At 42.2% G+C, this 19,180-nt stretch overlaps 1 protein-coding gene across 1 annotated transcript in view; it reads left to right on the forward strand.

Annotated features, from left to right (window-relative positions):
* The window catches only part of COL19A1 (collagen type XIX alpha 1 chain), a 213,541-nt gene that overhangs the window by 80,109 nt on the left and 114,252 nt on the right, over nt 1-19,180 (forward strand). The window contains exons 9-10 of the mRNA XM_044421897.1: nt 6,730-6,783; nt 9,111-9,155. Coding sequence (XP_044277832.1) covers nt 6,730-6,783; nt 9,111-9,155 — 99 coding nt within the window. The remainder of the gene's footprint in view (nt 1-6,729; nt 6,784-9,110; nt 9,156-19,180) is intronic.

Consider the following 19,180-nt stretch of genomic DNA (forward strand, 5'->3'; position numbering starts at 1 on the left):
TTTGCAAAACATTGCCTTCCCTGGAAACCAGGAGATTTCTGGGAACCAGGAACCAAGATATTACTGTAGTCTGATGCATGACAACGAAAGATATTGGTTGCCATGGGCCCTGTCCTTCAGTCACGCATGCTAGCCTTCTGACATTGGTGACAAGAAAAGGCCACGTATATTGCCGAGGCCACTGTTCTTTATATGCTCTGCATGATGTTCCCTGAAGGAGATGGAATCTAGGAATTTTACTTCTAATCTTAGAAACAATATCCCAGTCCAGCTTCCACAATATGTGTCCAAGAGTTATAAGCTGAAAAAGAAGTTGAGCCATGATACACAGTCCCATTCCAACACCTATTCAACTTTTAACACTTAGTTTCATAACTTTTTGCTATTTGCTATTTGCTATTTGCTTTAGCACCAAATTGTCCAAACATCTGTCAGCTGAGAATGCAACCATCTGGACAGTCAGATGTTTCAGGCCATGTAATTAAAGCCAGATAGAGCTAGCAAAGCTTCTTTGATTTATTCTGCACATTCACAGGTAAAGCACAAAGTTCCTTCAATGCAAAGGAATTTCACGAGAACTTTTTCTTTATCCACGATTGAAATATCTCTGGGCTATTTTGCACAGATTTTTTTAGAAGCCTAAAATGTTTTATTATACATGCTTTACATCTTAAACGTGCATAGCACACAGGAGCTCATTGCAATTGACCTCAGCTCTCAGTTGAGTATACATTTGATCATAAACCTGGTTTTTCATAAAATGTGTGAAATGGCTTTTATGGCTGCAGGCTTTTATAGAACTTTTTCTTAACCCATCATAGTTTTTCTCAGCCTTCTGGTAAAACTTCTATGACATTTAAGCTACATTACATTTGCCAGGACAACTTGCTAAACATCATAATCCAAATAACATTTAAAAAAAATCTTGATTTTTTTTCACACATTTGCTTCAAGATTTAATATTCATAGTTACTTTGACATTTTTATACACAAGTATGTGAGGCATCTACAAAATACTAACACTCACAAATAGGAAAGCTGAAAATACTTCTTAGCAAGTCTCTTTTAATTCTCATGGTTGAACAATAAAATGCATATTTCTGTGAGATATGGGTGAGGGTGTGGCATGTCAACAACATGTTCTGGGGTGCTTTTCTGGAGGTCCCACAGTTCTTCGAATTTTCAGGTCCTCATACTGCATCATGAGGATGCAGCCAAGCTGTTTCAGGAGCGCTTGTTATTAGCCATCCTAAAGCTTTGGTGAGGTAAGCATCCTACCAAAACTCTCTATGCTCACTCGTAACACATCAAGATTCATTACCATTAATGTATATAGGGCCCTCCACTCACTGTATGCATACAAAACTCCTTTGCAGGCTGCATTTTTGCACAAACCCCCAGCAGTGAGAAACTGAAACCCTACCCTCACACTTAGTTCCTGCTTTCTTTCTTTTATTCTTAGGATAAACAAAAGTAAACATCCCCTCAAGTTTTATAAAGGAAATTTCGGAGGAGCCACTGCCATTCAGCCCACTTCTGGACACTGCTTATTTAGGAAGATACATGTAACTATAGAATATTTGCATTTCCTGTGTCAATTTATATCATTTTGGGGCTTCCAAGGCTCCAAATTTATATTATTTTGGGGCTGCTTCAGTTTAAAATGGCAGTTTAAATTATGCAATGGTCCAACATTGATATGTTGGCTTCAACATTTTCCAAGACGGCAAAGCCTGTACACTGAAAGGGAAAGGGAGTTGTGAGCTGAGGTTCCTCCTTCAATCACCAGCCACAGACCATTTCCCTTGCAACTTACTTTATTGCTCCCAAGTACAAATCACCCATAACGGATCTCTGAGCGTGCACACAGCAGCTTGTTGAACGCAATCTAGTGCTTACCTCCAGGAACTCTCCTTATGAACATGCCTGGATCCCATCCCCCTGGGAGGGACACTCTGCAACCTCCTCTCATGCTCATTCAGTCAGGCCTCCTTCCTCTGCTGATGCCTCAAGAGCAGAGGGGGCTGATCTGTGTCTGAGAATTCCTCATCCTCAGGGACTGGCTGTACATCTTGGCTGTTGTCAGGATCTACCTGGCTCAGAGACGCATCCGGCCTTGAGATATATATTGATTACAAAACTGGAGAGTGTGACCCACAACCAGAAATAGAACCACATGAGGAAGCTGTTATGGGTCAACTCTAGTGAAAACTAGATGAGGACTGTGCACTGCACATTATTCAAGCTTTTGATGGCACAGCAAAGGCAGATTAATGCAGATATAAAAGGAAAGGGTTACCTTTACAAAGAAATAGAGTGATACTTACCACCACCCATTTCATAGGCAACATTTAATAAGACAATAAATATAGGTAAATCAAGATATAGGTCAAATACTTCTGATCTTCATGCTACTCATATTAATTGAGCCATATTGCTCATCATTAAAAATACCTTTGCTGAAATCTGTATTTGTACACAATCTTATATCATTCACCACAAGATATGGAAGGAGCAGGAAAGAGATGGCAAATTCAGGTTATTGACTGGTAACCCACACTATCATGATATGGTTAAATTGTCTTCCCATGCAATATAAAAACACAGGACTGAAGGAATGATGAATCAGGAGTCAACCAGAACCACCTTCTGCATCCTCCTTCTACTATACTCCCCACCACCTCACCTTAGCCAGGCAATCCAAATGCTATCACGGTCAATATTACTGAAGATTGCCGAGAGGTTCAGGAGAACTAGCAGGCCATCCATCACCCAGTGTAAGTCTTCCACAGGGGCGACCAAGGCAGCCTTTAATTCAAACTAGACCAAGACGTACTTAGATTTGAGGGGCTATCATATTTTTGAGTTTCTTACTCCAAAATGGTACACGCGATAGAGATCATCTGAATCCAGTACCAGAGGGTCCTAGCGTGACTTTTTGAAAAGGATCTGACCACGACCTTTTTAAAAGCAGTGGGCTGGTATACCAAAGGTGTTGAACTCTAGATTCTGCTGGACGAGTCTGATTGGTGAAATGGTGTCAGAAGCAAGGCTCTCCAGAGCACTTCCCCTTCCCTGACATTATTTAGTCCCCCTCTCCTCTCCTCTCCTCTCCTCTCCTCTCCTCTCCTCCTCCTTCTCCTTCTCCTCCTCCTCCTGCATGAAAGCTCAGACCCACCCATGAGAACCAAAGTAACTTCAGAAGTCTGAAAACTAGATACTTTTAGCAAGAAGAAAAGCCTGTGCTACTGTTTTATGCAAGTAGAATTGATAAAGCTGCCTCATGGGCCTACATGCAAAATTCATAGTGATAATTAAATCAGCAGAGACTTATTGATACATCACAACTTGCATTGATTAAATAATTTAAGATTTCCATATAACATGTATTATTTAAATACTAACACATTGAAATCATCTTTTCCTCCCCATTGTTCTCCCGGGACAGGAATCAAGTTGCTTAGTAGTACATTGGCCTCAACAGCTTTTTAGCTCTTTTGCCTATCTCTTGGTTTAGAGATGCATAGCAGTTCCCACGTTTCCTTCACTTTCTCTAGCAAACTCAGGTGCTGCGTACTGACAGAAATGGAGCCACTGAGAAACAAGGAGGGGCATCAGTGTGTTCGGAGAACTCCAAAAAGTATAGAAAAGTACAGAACATTTTCTTTTTAAAGATAAAACCCTAAAGGGCAATTCCTCTCTCAAAGCAGCTCAGGAGCAGGAGTGTTTGGGGTTAAGTACATTTATTTATCTGTTGGAAAAGACAAGGACAAGAACACTCAGCCTGAGTTTCTTACAGCTTAGAGCAGCATTCCCTCCAGAAAAAGTGGACTAAAACACCCATCTTCCCCAGTCAGCATAGTCACTGGAATTGAAGCTGTAGTCCAACACATTTAAGGGGCATCAGGTCGATGAAGACACCCTTATAATATCCTGGAGGAGGGCATGGCTGCCTGGCAGGAACCTGAACAGGCACGTTCTTGGTTGGAGAGGAGATGCTGCAGTGTTTAGTTACAGCCCCCCATTTGCTGCACTCTGAATTTGAATGAAGAACAAAACTCAGGCCAGGGCTCTGCACATAATATTGGCTTTCACTGGGGGTCCCATTAGGAGAAAGACGGCAACCTGGACTCCAGTATGTCCCAGTGGTGTGTGTGGCTGTCCATCCACACTCTTTCCCATCTATGTGCATGGCAGCCACTCACTCAAGAAAGCCAGAATGCTGCACTAGGTGCAATGTGGCCATGGGACAAAATCTGCCCAGGTTCTGGTGCTGCATCGCCCAACATCCTCCTGTGTGGGAGCTTGAAAGGGTTGATCCACATCTGTGCAAAGAAGAGCCTCCTCCGAGCAGACCATGCCCATCACTTTGAAACAGTTCCTTGAACTCTTGCTCGTCAAGAAAGGGGAAACATGTCTCCGGCGTAGCTGCACTGCTAAAATAGAGTATATGCATATATTCAATAGTATGAGTTCTTTGCTACTTCCACTTAACATGTTTCAGATTTTTGATAGAACTGGGAGAAGCAATTAGAAACAAAGCAGAGCTTTCTCATTTTAAGAAGCACACACTCATACACCCATGCAGCTGTGTTCTCAGCCTGCAAGTACTTGTGCATGTCTTGATGGGAGCATGTTCTGTTTCTTAGTGTTTCATGTAACAAAAATAACATCATGCAAGAGTATAGTAGAATCAGCTCTAACTTTATAAAGTAGCATCAAAAAGACAGCATGGCTGCCCTATGTTTGTCTAGTCATCAGAAAAGGTCACTGTGTTGCCATGACCACTGCAGAAGACAAAAGGCCCTGATGTTACACTGTTATTCAGCTCTGTTGTCTTTTACACTGCCAAGACAATAGACAATGATCTCTAGTCTCAAACTATTCCCTCTCATCTTTTACTCAATGCTTTTATAAAAGCTTGGTGATAAGCTTGGTGATTCTGAAACAATTTCTTATATTGGGGTTTGGGTTACTGGGGTTTAGGTTATACATGTAGAGTTCTGAATTGCAGAGGATAAAACCACCAGCAAGGAGATGCTCCAGTGAGAGAGCAGTGATTGCTCAGCATGCACAAGGCCACTGAGCAGTTATATGAAATGAATCACTGGACTCATCAGCTGCATTGCACACAATTATGTGGAAAGGCTCCTAGCAAGGAATAATCAGCTGCATTGCACAAAATTATGCGTAAAGGTTCCTAGCATGACCCATGATTTAATATTCAGTAAAACAGTTGCAATAGGACTCAGCAGAAAGGGTACAAAATTGTAGAAATCAGTTGGTTCTTGATTCCAAATAAAAATGGGAGTCCTCTCCAAACCTGCCCCCATCTCAGTTGCCTTTTCTCATAGCTTAAAGCACTAAAAAGACTGCAGGGCAGCTGTAAATTAGGCCTCAGTAACTGTGGGACCCAAGCAACTAGGCTTTTTGTCCCATTTCTGTCCCTGTCTAAGCCCCACAATTGAATTGTAGGCAGACTGAAATGTGTTACTGAGAGGGGCCAACCCATGGCCATAGGCTTGGGAATCGCACTGCCTCTGCTTAAAGCAAGTGTAAAGTGATGCTCATTGGGATTTTAAAAATCTCAGCTTCAAGTATAGATTGATGGGGTTGACTGACCAAGAGAGGTCTTAGGGTTGTGGGGGACACCTTGATGAAAATGCCAACCTGGTATGTGGGTGCTGTGAAAAGGGAAATTCTATATGTTTGTAATTCGGAAGGGAATTGAAAATAGAACTGCCAAGATCTATTTTCAATTCCCCTTATAGAAATCTACTTTGTAACTACACTTAGAGTACTACGTATCATTCTGATCAACTCACTTAAATAAAGGTATTGTAGAGCTGGAAAAGGGCAGAAAAGGGCAACTAAAATGAACAAAGAGGTGGATCAACTCTCCTCTGATGAAATGTCACAACCTCACTTAGCTTGGGAACAAAGTGAGTAAGGGAGAGATGGTGTACAAAATCATGCACGTTGTGGGGAAAAGTGGAGAGGGAGACATTTTCTTTCCCTCATAATATTGCAGCCCAGCGTTGTCTCATTAATCCAGTTGGCAGGAGATTCAGGACAGATGAAAGGATGCAATCCTTACATGGTGGATAGTTAAGCTGTGGAATTCACCACTGCAAGGTGCAGTACTGGCCACCATGGCTGGGATGGCTGTAGGCCACCACTGCCTATGTGTACCAGTGCTGGGGAAAATGGGTGGGAATGTGCTGTTGTGCTTGTGTCCTGTGGGCCGCTGGTTGGCCTGTGTGTGAACGGAAAGCTAGATTAGATGGAGCCCTGACCTGATCCAGTAGGGCTGTCATGCACTCTTATTGCACGTTCTCAGGGCACTGCATCTTTCAAGTAGGCTGTTGATCTTCACTTAGCGAGGTGTGAACAAGGTTTCTTAAGCATTCTGAAACCAAAAGGCAGCTCAGGGACATAAATATTCTTCACACACCACCTGGTATGTTACAAATAAGTTTTAACTTCAGTAAATGTTCTGATTTTTCTATCCCTCTGCACAATAGTTGGCTTAGAGCAATATAAAGTTGTCCTATTCCAATAAGGTCGACATGAGACACAAATATTATTTATGTTTACATCATTTCTTTATGATTCCTCAAAAACCATGTATTCCTATTCCTATCAAATATGCTATGATATGAAATATCAAATCATAGTTCACATAAAATCATTACAATTATATATTCATAAATATACAATTCATTTCAGGGAGAAAATGGCCAGATTGGAACTCCTGGTATTCCTGGTGCTTTTGGTGAAAAGGTAGAACCAGTTTATATCTGTTTAATGTGATTTGATGCTTGAAGTGTCTTATTTGTCCTTTCCAAATTCGTTTTATTTTTATATAGCATCTAGAACAGAATGTTGCATTTTTATGCAGAAACCAAATCCTCCTTTAGCTATTATTTTATCTATTTTTGTTCTATTCTATTTCTATGGTGCCCCAAAACCCAAAGGTTCTTTGGGTGACTATTAAACGCACTTACCAAGTTTCCATATTTCTGCCTAACTCAGAGGGTTGTTTTGGCACTGAAATTGGATAACTCCATATATGTCATCTAAAACTCCACGATGAAAAGATCAGATATGAGAAGTAAAAAAATGCAAAAGTATTTCACAGATGGCAAGAAGGAAGACATAGTATTGATTTATTTCCACCTTTGTCTTCTGCTGAAAACATTGCTTGATACTATGCCATAAAGCAATCATATTATTGCTTCTAAACATCACTGGGAATATAGGAGTGTGTACTGAATATCATCAAGTATGTCTTCTGAATATTTACTAAGGAAAAGACTATTGTTACTGTGTAGTCATTTATGTTAGTGAATTTGTTTGTAGAATAAGCCACACCCTTTCCAGTTTTAGTAGAGCTATCCTGATTTCCTTTTTCTGAGTTGCATAAGGTATTTTTGGATATTGTTTCCCAAAATTTTGCTTGAAACCATACAGCCACTTCTTGTTTTTCCCTCCTTAGCATATTATCTGAGTTCTTGTACACCTAAATATCGAGACATTTGCATTTATATTTTCCCAGCTTGACATCTGGGGTATCTTATTGTCGTACAAAATCACATCAATAAGGCTGTGAAAGTTTCCAGACAAGGCTTGTATTGTGCAATCACCCTGCCTCGTTTGAGGAATGTTATGGGAGTCCAGACAATACGGTCTTTGGTTTGTAGCCCACCCGTGTTTTCCAGCCACTTCTTCCATCTTTTTGCTCGCACAGGAAAGCTGCATAGGAGAGAAAGATGGAATAGCTGCCTGATGTCTTCTGAGCGGTAGTGTTGGGGCCTTCCATATAGACGCATCCTGCAGCATGTTTTTATTCCATTTACTGGAGGTTTTAGCAAATAATCTTAGCTTTAAAAAAAGAGACCAGGATGGCCTGTATTAAACCATTTCTTTTTTGGAGTATAACGTACCCATTAGAACTATTCTTATGGAGATCGGGGAAGGGGGCATTTTAGACCCCAGGCATGTTTTGGTTTTAGAAAAAAATCAAGGAAGGATGCTGAAGTTTAAGGACTTTTTAGACAAGGAATTGTGACAGTGTCTTGAGAGGACAAGTCTGCAGGGCTACTTTTGTATAAACTACACTACAGAATGTGAGGTAGGGGGATTCCAGAACCTTAGTTTCCATCCTGTTTGCCCAAGAAAGCCATACAATATATCTAGGCACTTGCCCGTGAGGTATCAATGAAGCATTGTTTTACTGGAAATAGTCCTGAGTGGCCACTTTGAATGCCCAATTTTAAGTGCAGATGCAATAAAGCCTCTAGCTGTCAGCTGTTCTATTGCTAATTTTAAAAACTGCCACTGGAAATGGCATTGAGTATTTTACTATGAATACTGCCATTGGTGATCTTAGCTATTAAGTCAGGTTGTTTCTCTGCTTGGCATTCATGTGATTATGGAGAATACAGCACAAAGGAATAGGTTGCTCAGTGCAGTGGTGAGCTAGCAAAGGTTGTTAATATCCAAAGGAGCTGGTAACCAATATTCAACAGGACCTAAGAGGGTAAGATCTGACACTATCTCAACTGTACAGGCTCATAAGAAGTTGCTAAAGTGTGCAAGCTTCATTCAGTTCAGCTAGAACTTGCAAGTTATCTGGTATGCTGTGGATGTTTTCTGCAAAATGGCGAGTTTTTCTATTAAGACTCTCATGTTTCAAGGAGGAAGTCCATGGGCTATATTTTAACTGCCCACTTTTAATCAAGAGGAAGATATTTTCCAATCTGAATATTTTTATTCCTAAAGATGAGGCAAAAACAGCCAGGAATAAAGGCAGTATGAACCTGACATTTTTGTTTATTTATAGTGCAATCTTATACATACTTACTCTGAAGGCAGTCCCATTAAAATTCCTGGAATTTATTCCCAAGTAGGTGTATATAGAATTGCAGTGTTAGAAACCCTGCTACTGAGTTTGTGATTAAAAAATACGTTCTGTAATTTTTCAATAAAATGTAGGTAGTTTTTCCTTCTCTGACAGAGAAGTGCAAATGGGAGAAAATGAAAAGCAGTGCTAAATTGTTAAAAAAGGTTATTTATGCTAAATGATCTTTATATTTTCTCCAATTCAGGGTGAACCTGGTTTGCTGGGTGACAAAGGTGAAATGGGAGAAAAGGTAAATAATCCTTGTTTTTACAAATAATTTCTAACTTCACAAGAGTCAGTCCTCATTAATTTATATATAAAACTCCAATTCTCTGTAGATATAATGACAGAGAATTTAACTGCAATGTATGTGCTACTCAGTCTAGGAATGACATGAGTTTTTTTCTTCAAATATTGATAATTACTGTTTTGATTTCTGTGCACTGATCAAGTTTCATCGTAAGCCTAGCCTAGAAAAAGAAAAAAAAATGTTGATAGCCCTTATGACAAGATTGCTGGTAACTATTTGTTCTGCATTTGCAGAAAGCGTGGCCAAGTAGTCCTATTTTAATCAGTCTGGGTGGTTTTTGGGAGTCCGAGACCAGCTGCCAGAAAAAAAAAAGTTTAATTTTGAAGGGTTTTCTGTTCGGCCATTCCCTCATAATTTTGTTGTTCTGCTTTATCCATTTGTACACTGTGTATATGTACACTCAAGCACACGTATACACCGAAGCTTTGTGTTGTGACCACTGCAGTAATTTTGTAACCATCAAGAAGCTCAGGTGGCATGCATGGTCCTTCCTGTTTTATTCTCACAACAACCTTGGAAAGTAAGTTAGGAGAGGAAGAGGGACCAACTCAAGGTCACTAGGTGAATATCATGGCTAAGCAGAGACTTGGTCCAGGGAGGCTTGGTACAACACAATGGCTGGGTTCACGCAACACAACAAGCAAACTGTTATGGTTAGTATGGTTCCTGAATTTTTTACCATGATCTACCTGACAGATGATCAATTAATTTCTCTGTTATCATGGCTTCCATCCTCCCTATTCACTTCTCCCACCGTTGCCATGTGTCCCATTAGCCACTGCACCTGAAACTCAGTTGCAAGATGCATCAATCCCAGCCTATGTTGTCCGCCTCTTCCTCATTGTCTCCACATAGAGGCTGGATGACTGGAATGATTTTTACAGTTGGTGCTTTTTCAAGGGGGCTCTGTAGTAGTTGCATACCAGGAACCTGGAAACCATGAATCTGAGTTCAGACAACACAAGCCATGGTGGTACAGAGAAATTACAGAAGAAACCTTTGTTTCTTACTGTAGTTGCTAAAGTCCACACTTACACAGTGGCATACCACAACTGGGTTCAGAGAACATGACAGACTAACAATGGTAAAAACCCACCAGGGCTTGCTATGTCATCTGAAACCAGCCACTAACTACTTCACTACCCTGACTTTTCAGAGGCAAGCAGCCCTATTTACTGAGTGTATAAGCCAAAACAATATAAAGAGGTACTGTACTTAATATCTCATCCTATGAAGCACTACACCTTCAAAGTGAGGGCACAGATTTCTGGAGAAGCATGGTCTGCCTATATAACTATACACAGAGCTAGCATGTTGAGTCACCTTTGCTAAGATGGAAAGGCCTGGGCCTGCAGCTGGATTGGTGACCACAATAAATGCATAGCAGGGGGTTGGACTCAATGGCCTTAGATACCCTTTCCAACTCCTCTCCTCTCCTCTGAACCAGTGTTACAGGTCCATCTTTTGCCATGAGCCAATGCTGCTGTGCCAACAACAGCTACTGAAGTCACAGGCCCATTGCCAGATGAGGTCTTTGGTGATCTTCATATAATTTTATTTATTTATTTATTTATGGATTTATATCCTGCCTTTTTCCTACAAAGGGCTCAAGGCAGCTTACATCATTCTCCTCCTCCATCTTATCCCCACAACAACATCCCTGTGAGGTAGGTTGGGCTGAGAGTCTGTGACTGGCCCAAAGTCACCCAGTTGGCTCCATGGCTGAGCGGGGACTCGAACCCGGATCGTCTGAATCCCAGTCCCATGCTCTTAACCACTATCAGCTTCCAAAACAATCACATGTGAATAAGCCCCTTCCTGTAGGCACTTGTTTGATGCCTCCGTGCCATCCACACTGGCTTACAAGCTCATTCCCTCTATATAAGTTGGCTTTCCTGTAGTGCTGAAAGGAGCCCCATGTATTCCTGCAGGCCAGCCGAGTGTTTGAGCTAGACATCCATGGTCCTGCTGGTATGACATGAGAAATGCTGGAGATGACATTTGAAAGACCTTGAAAGACTTTAGATGACCAAAATGGCCACAGTGAGCAGTCCCAGTGAGTGTTGTGAGCTGGGTGTCCCCTGCCACTGCAGCACTTCTTGTAAGAAACTTTATTCTACACAGGAAATCTGAGCATTCACAAGACTCTGAACCAACACAAGGAGAAGTGTTGACCCCTCTCTGTCCCCCTTTACCCAAAGCTTTGCTTATGAACTCTTCGGGGCCAGTCTCTGAAAGGTGGGGCACTGTGAAAACACGTGCGCCTCCATTCTGCACTCTGAGCCCCTACTTGGTCCAGCCTGCAGCTGTGATTACAGGCCCTGGGGTCCACACCTTCAGGTGTTCTCCTTCCGAGAAATCTCCCCCCTCCCGTCCTTTGTCTGCCTCATTCCCACAGGAGGGAGGAAGACTGGGCCACGTGGGTGTCCTTGAGCTACTTTCCTCCAGAGCAGGTGCAGGCCTGTCAGTTACAGCAACAATTCGGTTGTCAGAGTGTGAGCTTTGAGACTGTTCTGGTTCAGCCATCCCCACATCATCCTCCAAGTCTGAGCTATCAGTCCCACCAAAGCAGGCCGTCTCTCGTGTGCGCCTGGGAATCTCGTCAGAGTGCACATGCAACAATGAGTTTAAAAAGAGATGACGGGAGGGCAGGGTCAGATTTGCTCCACTCTCTTCATATAGGATGTTACTGTAGCAGAATGAGTGGACATATCGACATACATCTTTAGGGCTCGGAAGCAGGTCATAATGCTTTTTCTGAGTGCAAATGAGAAGTAATGCAACATGGGTGTGAAAGTGACCAATGTGTTATAGCCATGGGCATGCACATGCCATTGTAGCAGCTTCTTGGAAACTCTTTGTAACTGATAGAATCTGTCTTCCCACACCTTACATGGTTTCTTGTCTAGAAGTGTATATTACTATACTTACAGAATTGATTTAGTAAGCTGTCTTTCATTTGTAACTGACAGAACATGTTGTCTGTGTCATATTTTTTGCTTGCTTGTTGCCTATTGGGAAGTCCCCAGTTGCACTGCTGTCTTCTAAATGACAGATGAAACCTTCTGCGTTTGAATGAAATCTCTCTGAGCTCTTCCGGTGAAAAACTGGGATGAGTTACTGGAGGAATACATGGAGCTTGTGAGCAGCTTAGCCTGCTCTTTCCTTGAGGCAAGACAACACAGGCAGGGCTGGGGTGCGCCATTCTTGTAGGGAAATTGCTTGCAGGCTAGGACAATGTAGTGACCCCAGGCTTAGCCACTGAACAGAGTGCTTATATAAAACGTCTGTGCACCTGGGGGGAAATTGAGCCGAGGTTGTATTAAGGCAGCTAAGTAATTCTCTCCAGTTATGTCCCAGCACTTCCTCTAATGAAGTTGCACTAGCATAAATCAACATTTGTGCAACATGAATAGTGTTTGCAACCAAAGTTCACTGTAATTGCTTTGTGTGAGCAGTGGTTTACACTTTTGCAACATCACTAGTTCTAGTTCAATGGCGCAACTTTTCTTTTTCATTGACAGTGGCTCTTTGCAGTCTTTATCTTTAACCCCTTGAATTTCCAGAATGTCTTGAAATATGTCAAACGCCACTGTTTCATAGACCACAGGTAGGTCTGATCACTGCAACTCTTCAAAGTGGAGGAGTTTTTAAGCTATAGAATACAAAAAATGGCAAATTAGAAAGAATCTTATCACAAATGATACACCAGAAAGTAAAACAGCCTTCTTTGGGAAGCCGGGGAAGCCTGTCTTTAAGTTATTACCCTTTTAGTGATTTTAAGTCGGTCCCCAGCAGCTGTGCCAAAGCATCCTTAGGTCTTGCCGTTCTATTTTATTTGGATATCGGGCCACGGCTCCAGCTGCTGCTGCCACTCTCACTGAACTATTTGCGTTCACTTTTCCTTCACTCTAAGAGTAACTTTAAAAAATGTACAGCCACCAATACAAATTGTTTTCTGGGCTTGGTCTTGATTCTGAGAAGTGTGTTGTGGATTTCCAAGATATTATAAGGCACACTGAATCCTTAAAAAGAGTTACCATTCAATTATCTGTATATTTTGAAATAAATACATGGTGATAATGATCAGCTCCATAAACAATGCTACCATAATGATATTGTCCCTGGCAGAGTCAAATGGTTTTTACTCTATGAAAGTGTCTGGAACATAAGAGTGGATTGACAACAAAATATAAATTCCTCCCCCCCTCCCCCGAGAAACTGTGAAAATCTCTCTTTATGAAGAGTCTTGCGAATCTGAACTAAATATCTCATCCCCTGAATCCTTACGAAGTTGTTCAGTACCAGCTGGCCACTGCACCACTTCCAGGCACAGCCCACAGGAAGATTACTGAGGAAAGTTTCCTCACAACATTGAAAGTGGAGTTTCATAAAGGCGTGAAAGTTATGAGGCATAAAAGATAGGAGGGACACAACTAGCATTTCACAAGGCTATGGTAGTCAAAAAAACAAACCTAAGACTTTTTGACTCATTTTGCCTGGATGGCACCTGCAGTTTTCCCTAGAATGTTCATGAAGGAAAGCGTTCTACAGTTGTTAAGCACACACTCCAGCCACGTTTTTTTGCTTCCCATCCTGTTAAATCACCACAATAACCCCCATTTTTACAACTAGCAAATAGGATGGCAAAATGGAAGCCATTTTGCAAGTTCACTACTGTGAAGTCTTTCCACTTTACCCAATACCTAATCCTCTTCAGTCGAACAACACTGCTTATCTAGACATGTGGGAATATAATATTTAAAGACTGTTCAGTGTTACTTTCTGAAACTGTGTTTGTTATATTAGACAACGTTATCCAATATAGGTTAACTTAATTTGCATTGGAATGAACAAAACCTGTCTGTAAAAGTTTGCATGTGATTGAGTTTAATTACTGTTAGAATTTAAGATTTGTGATGAAAACCAAATCCAACAGATGGGGTAAAGTTTGGGCTGCTCGTCTTTCAAACATTCCTCCAAAGCTGCATGACAGTCGATTCATGTTCAGGCAATGAATCTTGAAGGCACTAAAGATGTCCTTGATTTGGTATGGCTGGCACCTGACCCCCAAATTTCTTTTATGGTGCTCGTTTTCTCCAGAAAGGTGTTCTTGCATGCTGAGAACCCCAATGCCATAGCCTCACCTTGTAAGAACATAGAAAGAAATGTCTGGAAGGCACCAAGCTGAGAAATGTCTGGAAGGCACCAAGCTGAGAAAGGCTGCTGTGAGGACAGTCAGTTAGTCCAACAGACTGTCTTCACAGCAGCCAACCAGATGCCCATGGAAGGTCCACATGCAGGATATGAATACAATAGCAGCTTTTTCCCTCTTGGGTTCCCCAGCAGCTCTTATTCAGAGGCAAATCTTTATCTCTTTGGAGTCACTGTCCTTGTGAAAAGAAACTTTTCTTCTTACTTAAGTACCCCATCAAAATGTATTGAACTCCTGTGGGGTTAAAAGCTGTTAAATTCCAGAAAAACTGACTGGAAGGTACACCTTGACATTCTTCCCTGCCACTCCACACACAGCTTTTATCTCACTGCCGGTCAAGTCATGCAGACAGCTCTTGATATTCTGGAGGTTCATCTGAGGCACTCTCACTCAGGAAGGGAGTGAGAGGCTTTAATGTGCAACTTCAGCAGAGCCCTTGGTCTTCTTGGGACAGGTAAAGGATGAAAGGGGATAAAAAGGAGGTTTGTCATGCTCCCTTTGTACTTCCAAACACAGATGGGAAGAGAAGGGGATGCATTACTAACACGAGGCAGCTGTGGACTACAGATGAGATGAGAAAGCCATCCTGGATACAATCCCACACACTGCAGTTCTCTTGTGAAAATTATTGCCATCTGTTTTGTGTGAACAGCTGTTTGAGGATGGCTATTAATGTGAGGCAACACCTGACAGGAGTATGTCTCTTGGAGGAAGGTTCTTGTGACTGTCTATGCAGTGACAGCTCTTGGCTTTAAAAAGCCAAGTTTCTTTCTCAATCCCTAGGTGTATGCTCACTTCTACAATTTTCAAAGGCAATACCTTCAGTGTTCATAGACACATTGGTAAATGGTAAAAACACTTATTAACAATGGGAGACTAATTGTGAAATACTCCACATGGCCTTCCTCAAAATGGGATCCTCCAGATATCTTGGGATTCAAGACCGGAAAGATCCCTACCAGCAGCTGGGACACCTTCCAGGGAGGAAAGTAAGCTGGAATCTTGCTATCTGCCAGCCATTTCTCCCTCCCTCCTCTTCCTCAGCTGGCTGGAGCCCTTTTTTTCTGTCATGTTGCTTCCGCAGCTGGCAAGGGCAATATCTGCAGGAGCATTAGAAACCTGGGCCTGCTGTGGTTCCTTTGGGGAGGCCTTTATCTGCTAGCCCAAGAAGCAGGGTTGCTCCAAAGGTCCCATTCTGGGGAGCTGCTTTGGGAGAACACAGAGGCGCAGGCACATCTTTCTTGCTATTTTTGATTTGTTCAGATCCCTGTTTTGCTTTTTAGAGCCTGGAGATGGCCTTCAGAGGGAAGATGTGGAGCCATGTGGGGGATCCATGGGGACCCCAGTCAGTGTAGTGATGAGAGTGGGGGATATGGCATGGGGAGGAAAGCTAGCCAACTAAGGCAAGCATGTCTCAGACAATTAATAGCTGTGCCATGTTCTGGTTCTCTGTGCATCCACAGGTCTCGTGGTTGTTCTGTCAGCCTACCCATGAATGCTGCTTTTAAATGCTAAATGGTCCAAAGCAAGACCTCTCTCTTTTGTAATATTGGATGAGGCAGCCAATCTGTCTGACATACATTAGTGGGACCTGGATGGTGAACAGGGAGGAATTAGTCTCTTCCTGTTATGCCCACAGGGGTATTTGGTCCAGCCTCAGGATAGACTTGAGGGCTGACAGAGGTGATTTGGTTGCTGAGGTCTATAGAAATTCTCTTTCTCTAATTCCAGGCTCCTTGTCCATCTAACAACTGGTCTGGAGTATTTGTGTCTTGTGTTGGGTCTGCAGGACAAATTAGGGATTCTGTTGATGAACTTGCTGTCAACAGACTCCCTATCTGCTGAGGTACTCAGGCTTAGTCCTGGTGGATGTCAACATCCATGCTGGCATCACTCTTTCTGGGGCAGCTCAGGAATTCGTGGGCTCCATGACAACTGTGGGACTGTCCCAACATATCATTGGCTCAATACATGTAGCAGGGCATGCTCCGTTCCTCCCACCCCCAGTTCCCAAATGCCTTTTCTGTAGTAGAAATTGTATAGTTTCATGGTATACCATGGAGGTAATAGGAATGAAACAAATTAGACGATGACTTGAGTGCAGATGGAGAAAAACTCCTGGTGAATGCAAAAGAGCCCAGCTATGTGCCTGTAGTCAGGTATATTTGGGGCAATGAGGGAAGCACCTCATTGCTTCTATTCAGTCTTTTCTCTGCTGCCCAGTGGAGTATTTCAGAGTTGGTGGAGGCCTCTTAAATGCTGGTCCTAAGGACGGTTTAGACTCATCTGAGGCCCACTGCAATATATTTCGTAGGCCCTTCCAGAATAAAATCCTTTCCACCCACTAGGACTAAGGTACCAATTTTATAGCAGTTGCATCAAGTGAGGCATCCAGAGCACGGTCTGGTCAAGTGTCCTTAGATGCATTTCAGTTGATTTTGCTCAACATTCGTGCAGCCACACAGTTCTTGGACAGGTTCATGCAATTGCATTCATAAAGAATCTTTGCCCTTCTTGGCTTATAAAAATGAGCAGGGAGGGAGCAGCCAGCTGGGCCCAGGAGGTTGTCAGTGTCTCTTTCTGAGAGGGTGTGGTCTCATGTGGCCTTAAAGAGTAGGAGGTGGGGCTGTGCCTGACAAGAGCCTGAGCCCAGATGGTCTTAAGAACTTCAGGCCAGTGGTAAATGTTTCCTTTCTGGACATGATCCTTCAGCAAGTGGTGGTGAACCAACTCCAGGCACTCTTGGATGAGACTGTTCATCAGGGTCCGGGCCTGGTTTTAGCATGGAAACAGCTTTGGTCGCCCTGTATGATGACTTATGCCAAAAGAGAGTGTGACCCTGTTGATGCTCCAGGACCTCTCAGTGGCTTTCAGTGCCATTAACTATGACAACCTTCTACTGGGAGTGTCTGAATTGGGAGTAGGGGTTCCAGCTTCACAGTGATTGTGTTTTTACTTGAACAGGTGGCTCCAGAAGGGGGTTTTTGGGGAATGTTGCTCAGCGATGTGGATTCTCCAGTATGGTGGTCTTCAAGGAGTGATCTTGTCCCCTGTGCTATTTACCATCTACATGAAACCGCTGAGTGGGGTCATCCAGAGTTTTGCAGTGCGCCGCCATCAGTATGCCAATGACACACAGCTCTATCGCTCCATTTCATCTTCAAAGGATGAGGATTGTGGATGCACTGAACTGGTGCCTGGCTGTGACAATGGATTGGCTGAGGACTAATAAACCAAAGCTGAATCCAGACAGTTCTGTTAATGGGTGATTCATCTGACCAGATGGAGGGTATTCAACCTGTTCTGGATGGCATTGCACTGCCCTTGAAGGAGCAGGTTTATAACTTGGATGGCTGGGGAAGGCTGCCCTAGTAAGTCAGCATTTGGGTAGCTAGAAAGCAAGTAGGCTCACACCAAGGTGGACCAGAAGAAAATACAAAGCAGTTACTTGTAAGCTGGGCCATAAGTTTTTGAACAAATTGGAAGGAAAGTCAAACACATGAAACCAAGCAAAAGCAGGTACTTAGTATACTTCTAATGTTGCTGTCACAGGCTGATTAATGAATAAGGTGGACAGAATCTTCATTTAAAAAAATAATAGCAATGGTAAACTGTTAAAATGATAAATCACTCCCTCAAACCTAGGAATGTCCTTCAACCCCACTTACTAATGGTTCCCAAGCTTTCTGTTGCTAACATATTAGATACTCAGTAATACATGGTAGTTCTAAGATGTGCACACAGATTTATCAGTCCTACTTCATACTTTATCTAGCTGCCATGTTTGCTGCAGTTGCCATACCAACACTTGCCATGGCAACCATATAAAGTGAAGAATGGTATGGAGCCCAAAATGCAATGAACATAAACCAGGGAGCTGTAACCAGTTGTAGCTTACCAGCAATTATGCAGTAAATATTGCTCAAGTCTTTGCAGGAGACCCCATTCCATGCCTGCTATATATGGTAGGCTGGCACAAATTAATTTATAATTTGCTCTGCACAGGAAGGGATAGAACAGGATAGAATGGAAAATTAATGTAACCAAGTAAGAACACAATTTTGGAGTCTGGCAAAACATACACTTTTCTAATTGTTTTCATCAATACGTTCCTTGAACATGGGAATGCAAGCTTAACTTGCAACAAGTCATTTTTGTTCTGAGAATGGTAAAAAGTTTAGTTTTTATCAGAGTGCTGAAATTGATTTCAATTTGCAGCAGCAAATATCCTGGTTCAAACAGTCTATTGAGGGGAGAAAATCCAACCTGTATGAAATCAATGAGGTATTTCTTGAAAAAGAACTTGGCCTCTGGTGTGTCTGTTTTAAAGTGGACTATTGATTTTTCAGTGTTTAAAAATGGTATATGTAATACGATGAGAAAATAAAAATTGAAACAAAAAGTAAGAGGAATAACAGCATTAACTCCTTTGCTCTCAGGGAGCACTAGATGTCTATGACTATTGCTGTGTGAGAGATTGGAGAAATGAAAAGAGATACATTTTTGTACATGAACAGGGATAATTAAAACCCATTTTATTACTGTCTGAGAAAGTTACACAGCCCAATTACTCCAGTGCATGTGCACTTGTAAGTCCAACCTTTTAATGGAAATGAATCCCAAGAAAGTGTGCATAGGTTTCAGTCTTAGTAAAGTATGCAATATATCAATCAGATATTTAACTGCAAAAATGAAGTTCCCTGGAAAGACAAAACAGTAAAACAATAAACATATGTGTGCGTGAGTGTGT

The sequence above is a fragment of the Varanus komodoensis genome, unplaced genomic scaffold (assembly GCF_004798865.1).
Source record: "Varanus komodoensis strain SLA01 unplaced genomic scaffold, ASM479886v1 scaffold12, whole genome shotgun sequence".
NCBI lineage: Eukaryota > Metazoa > Chordata > Lepidosauria > Squamata > Varanidae > Varanus > Varanus komodoensis.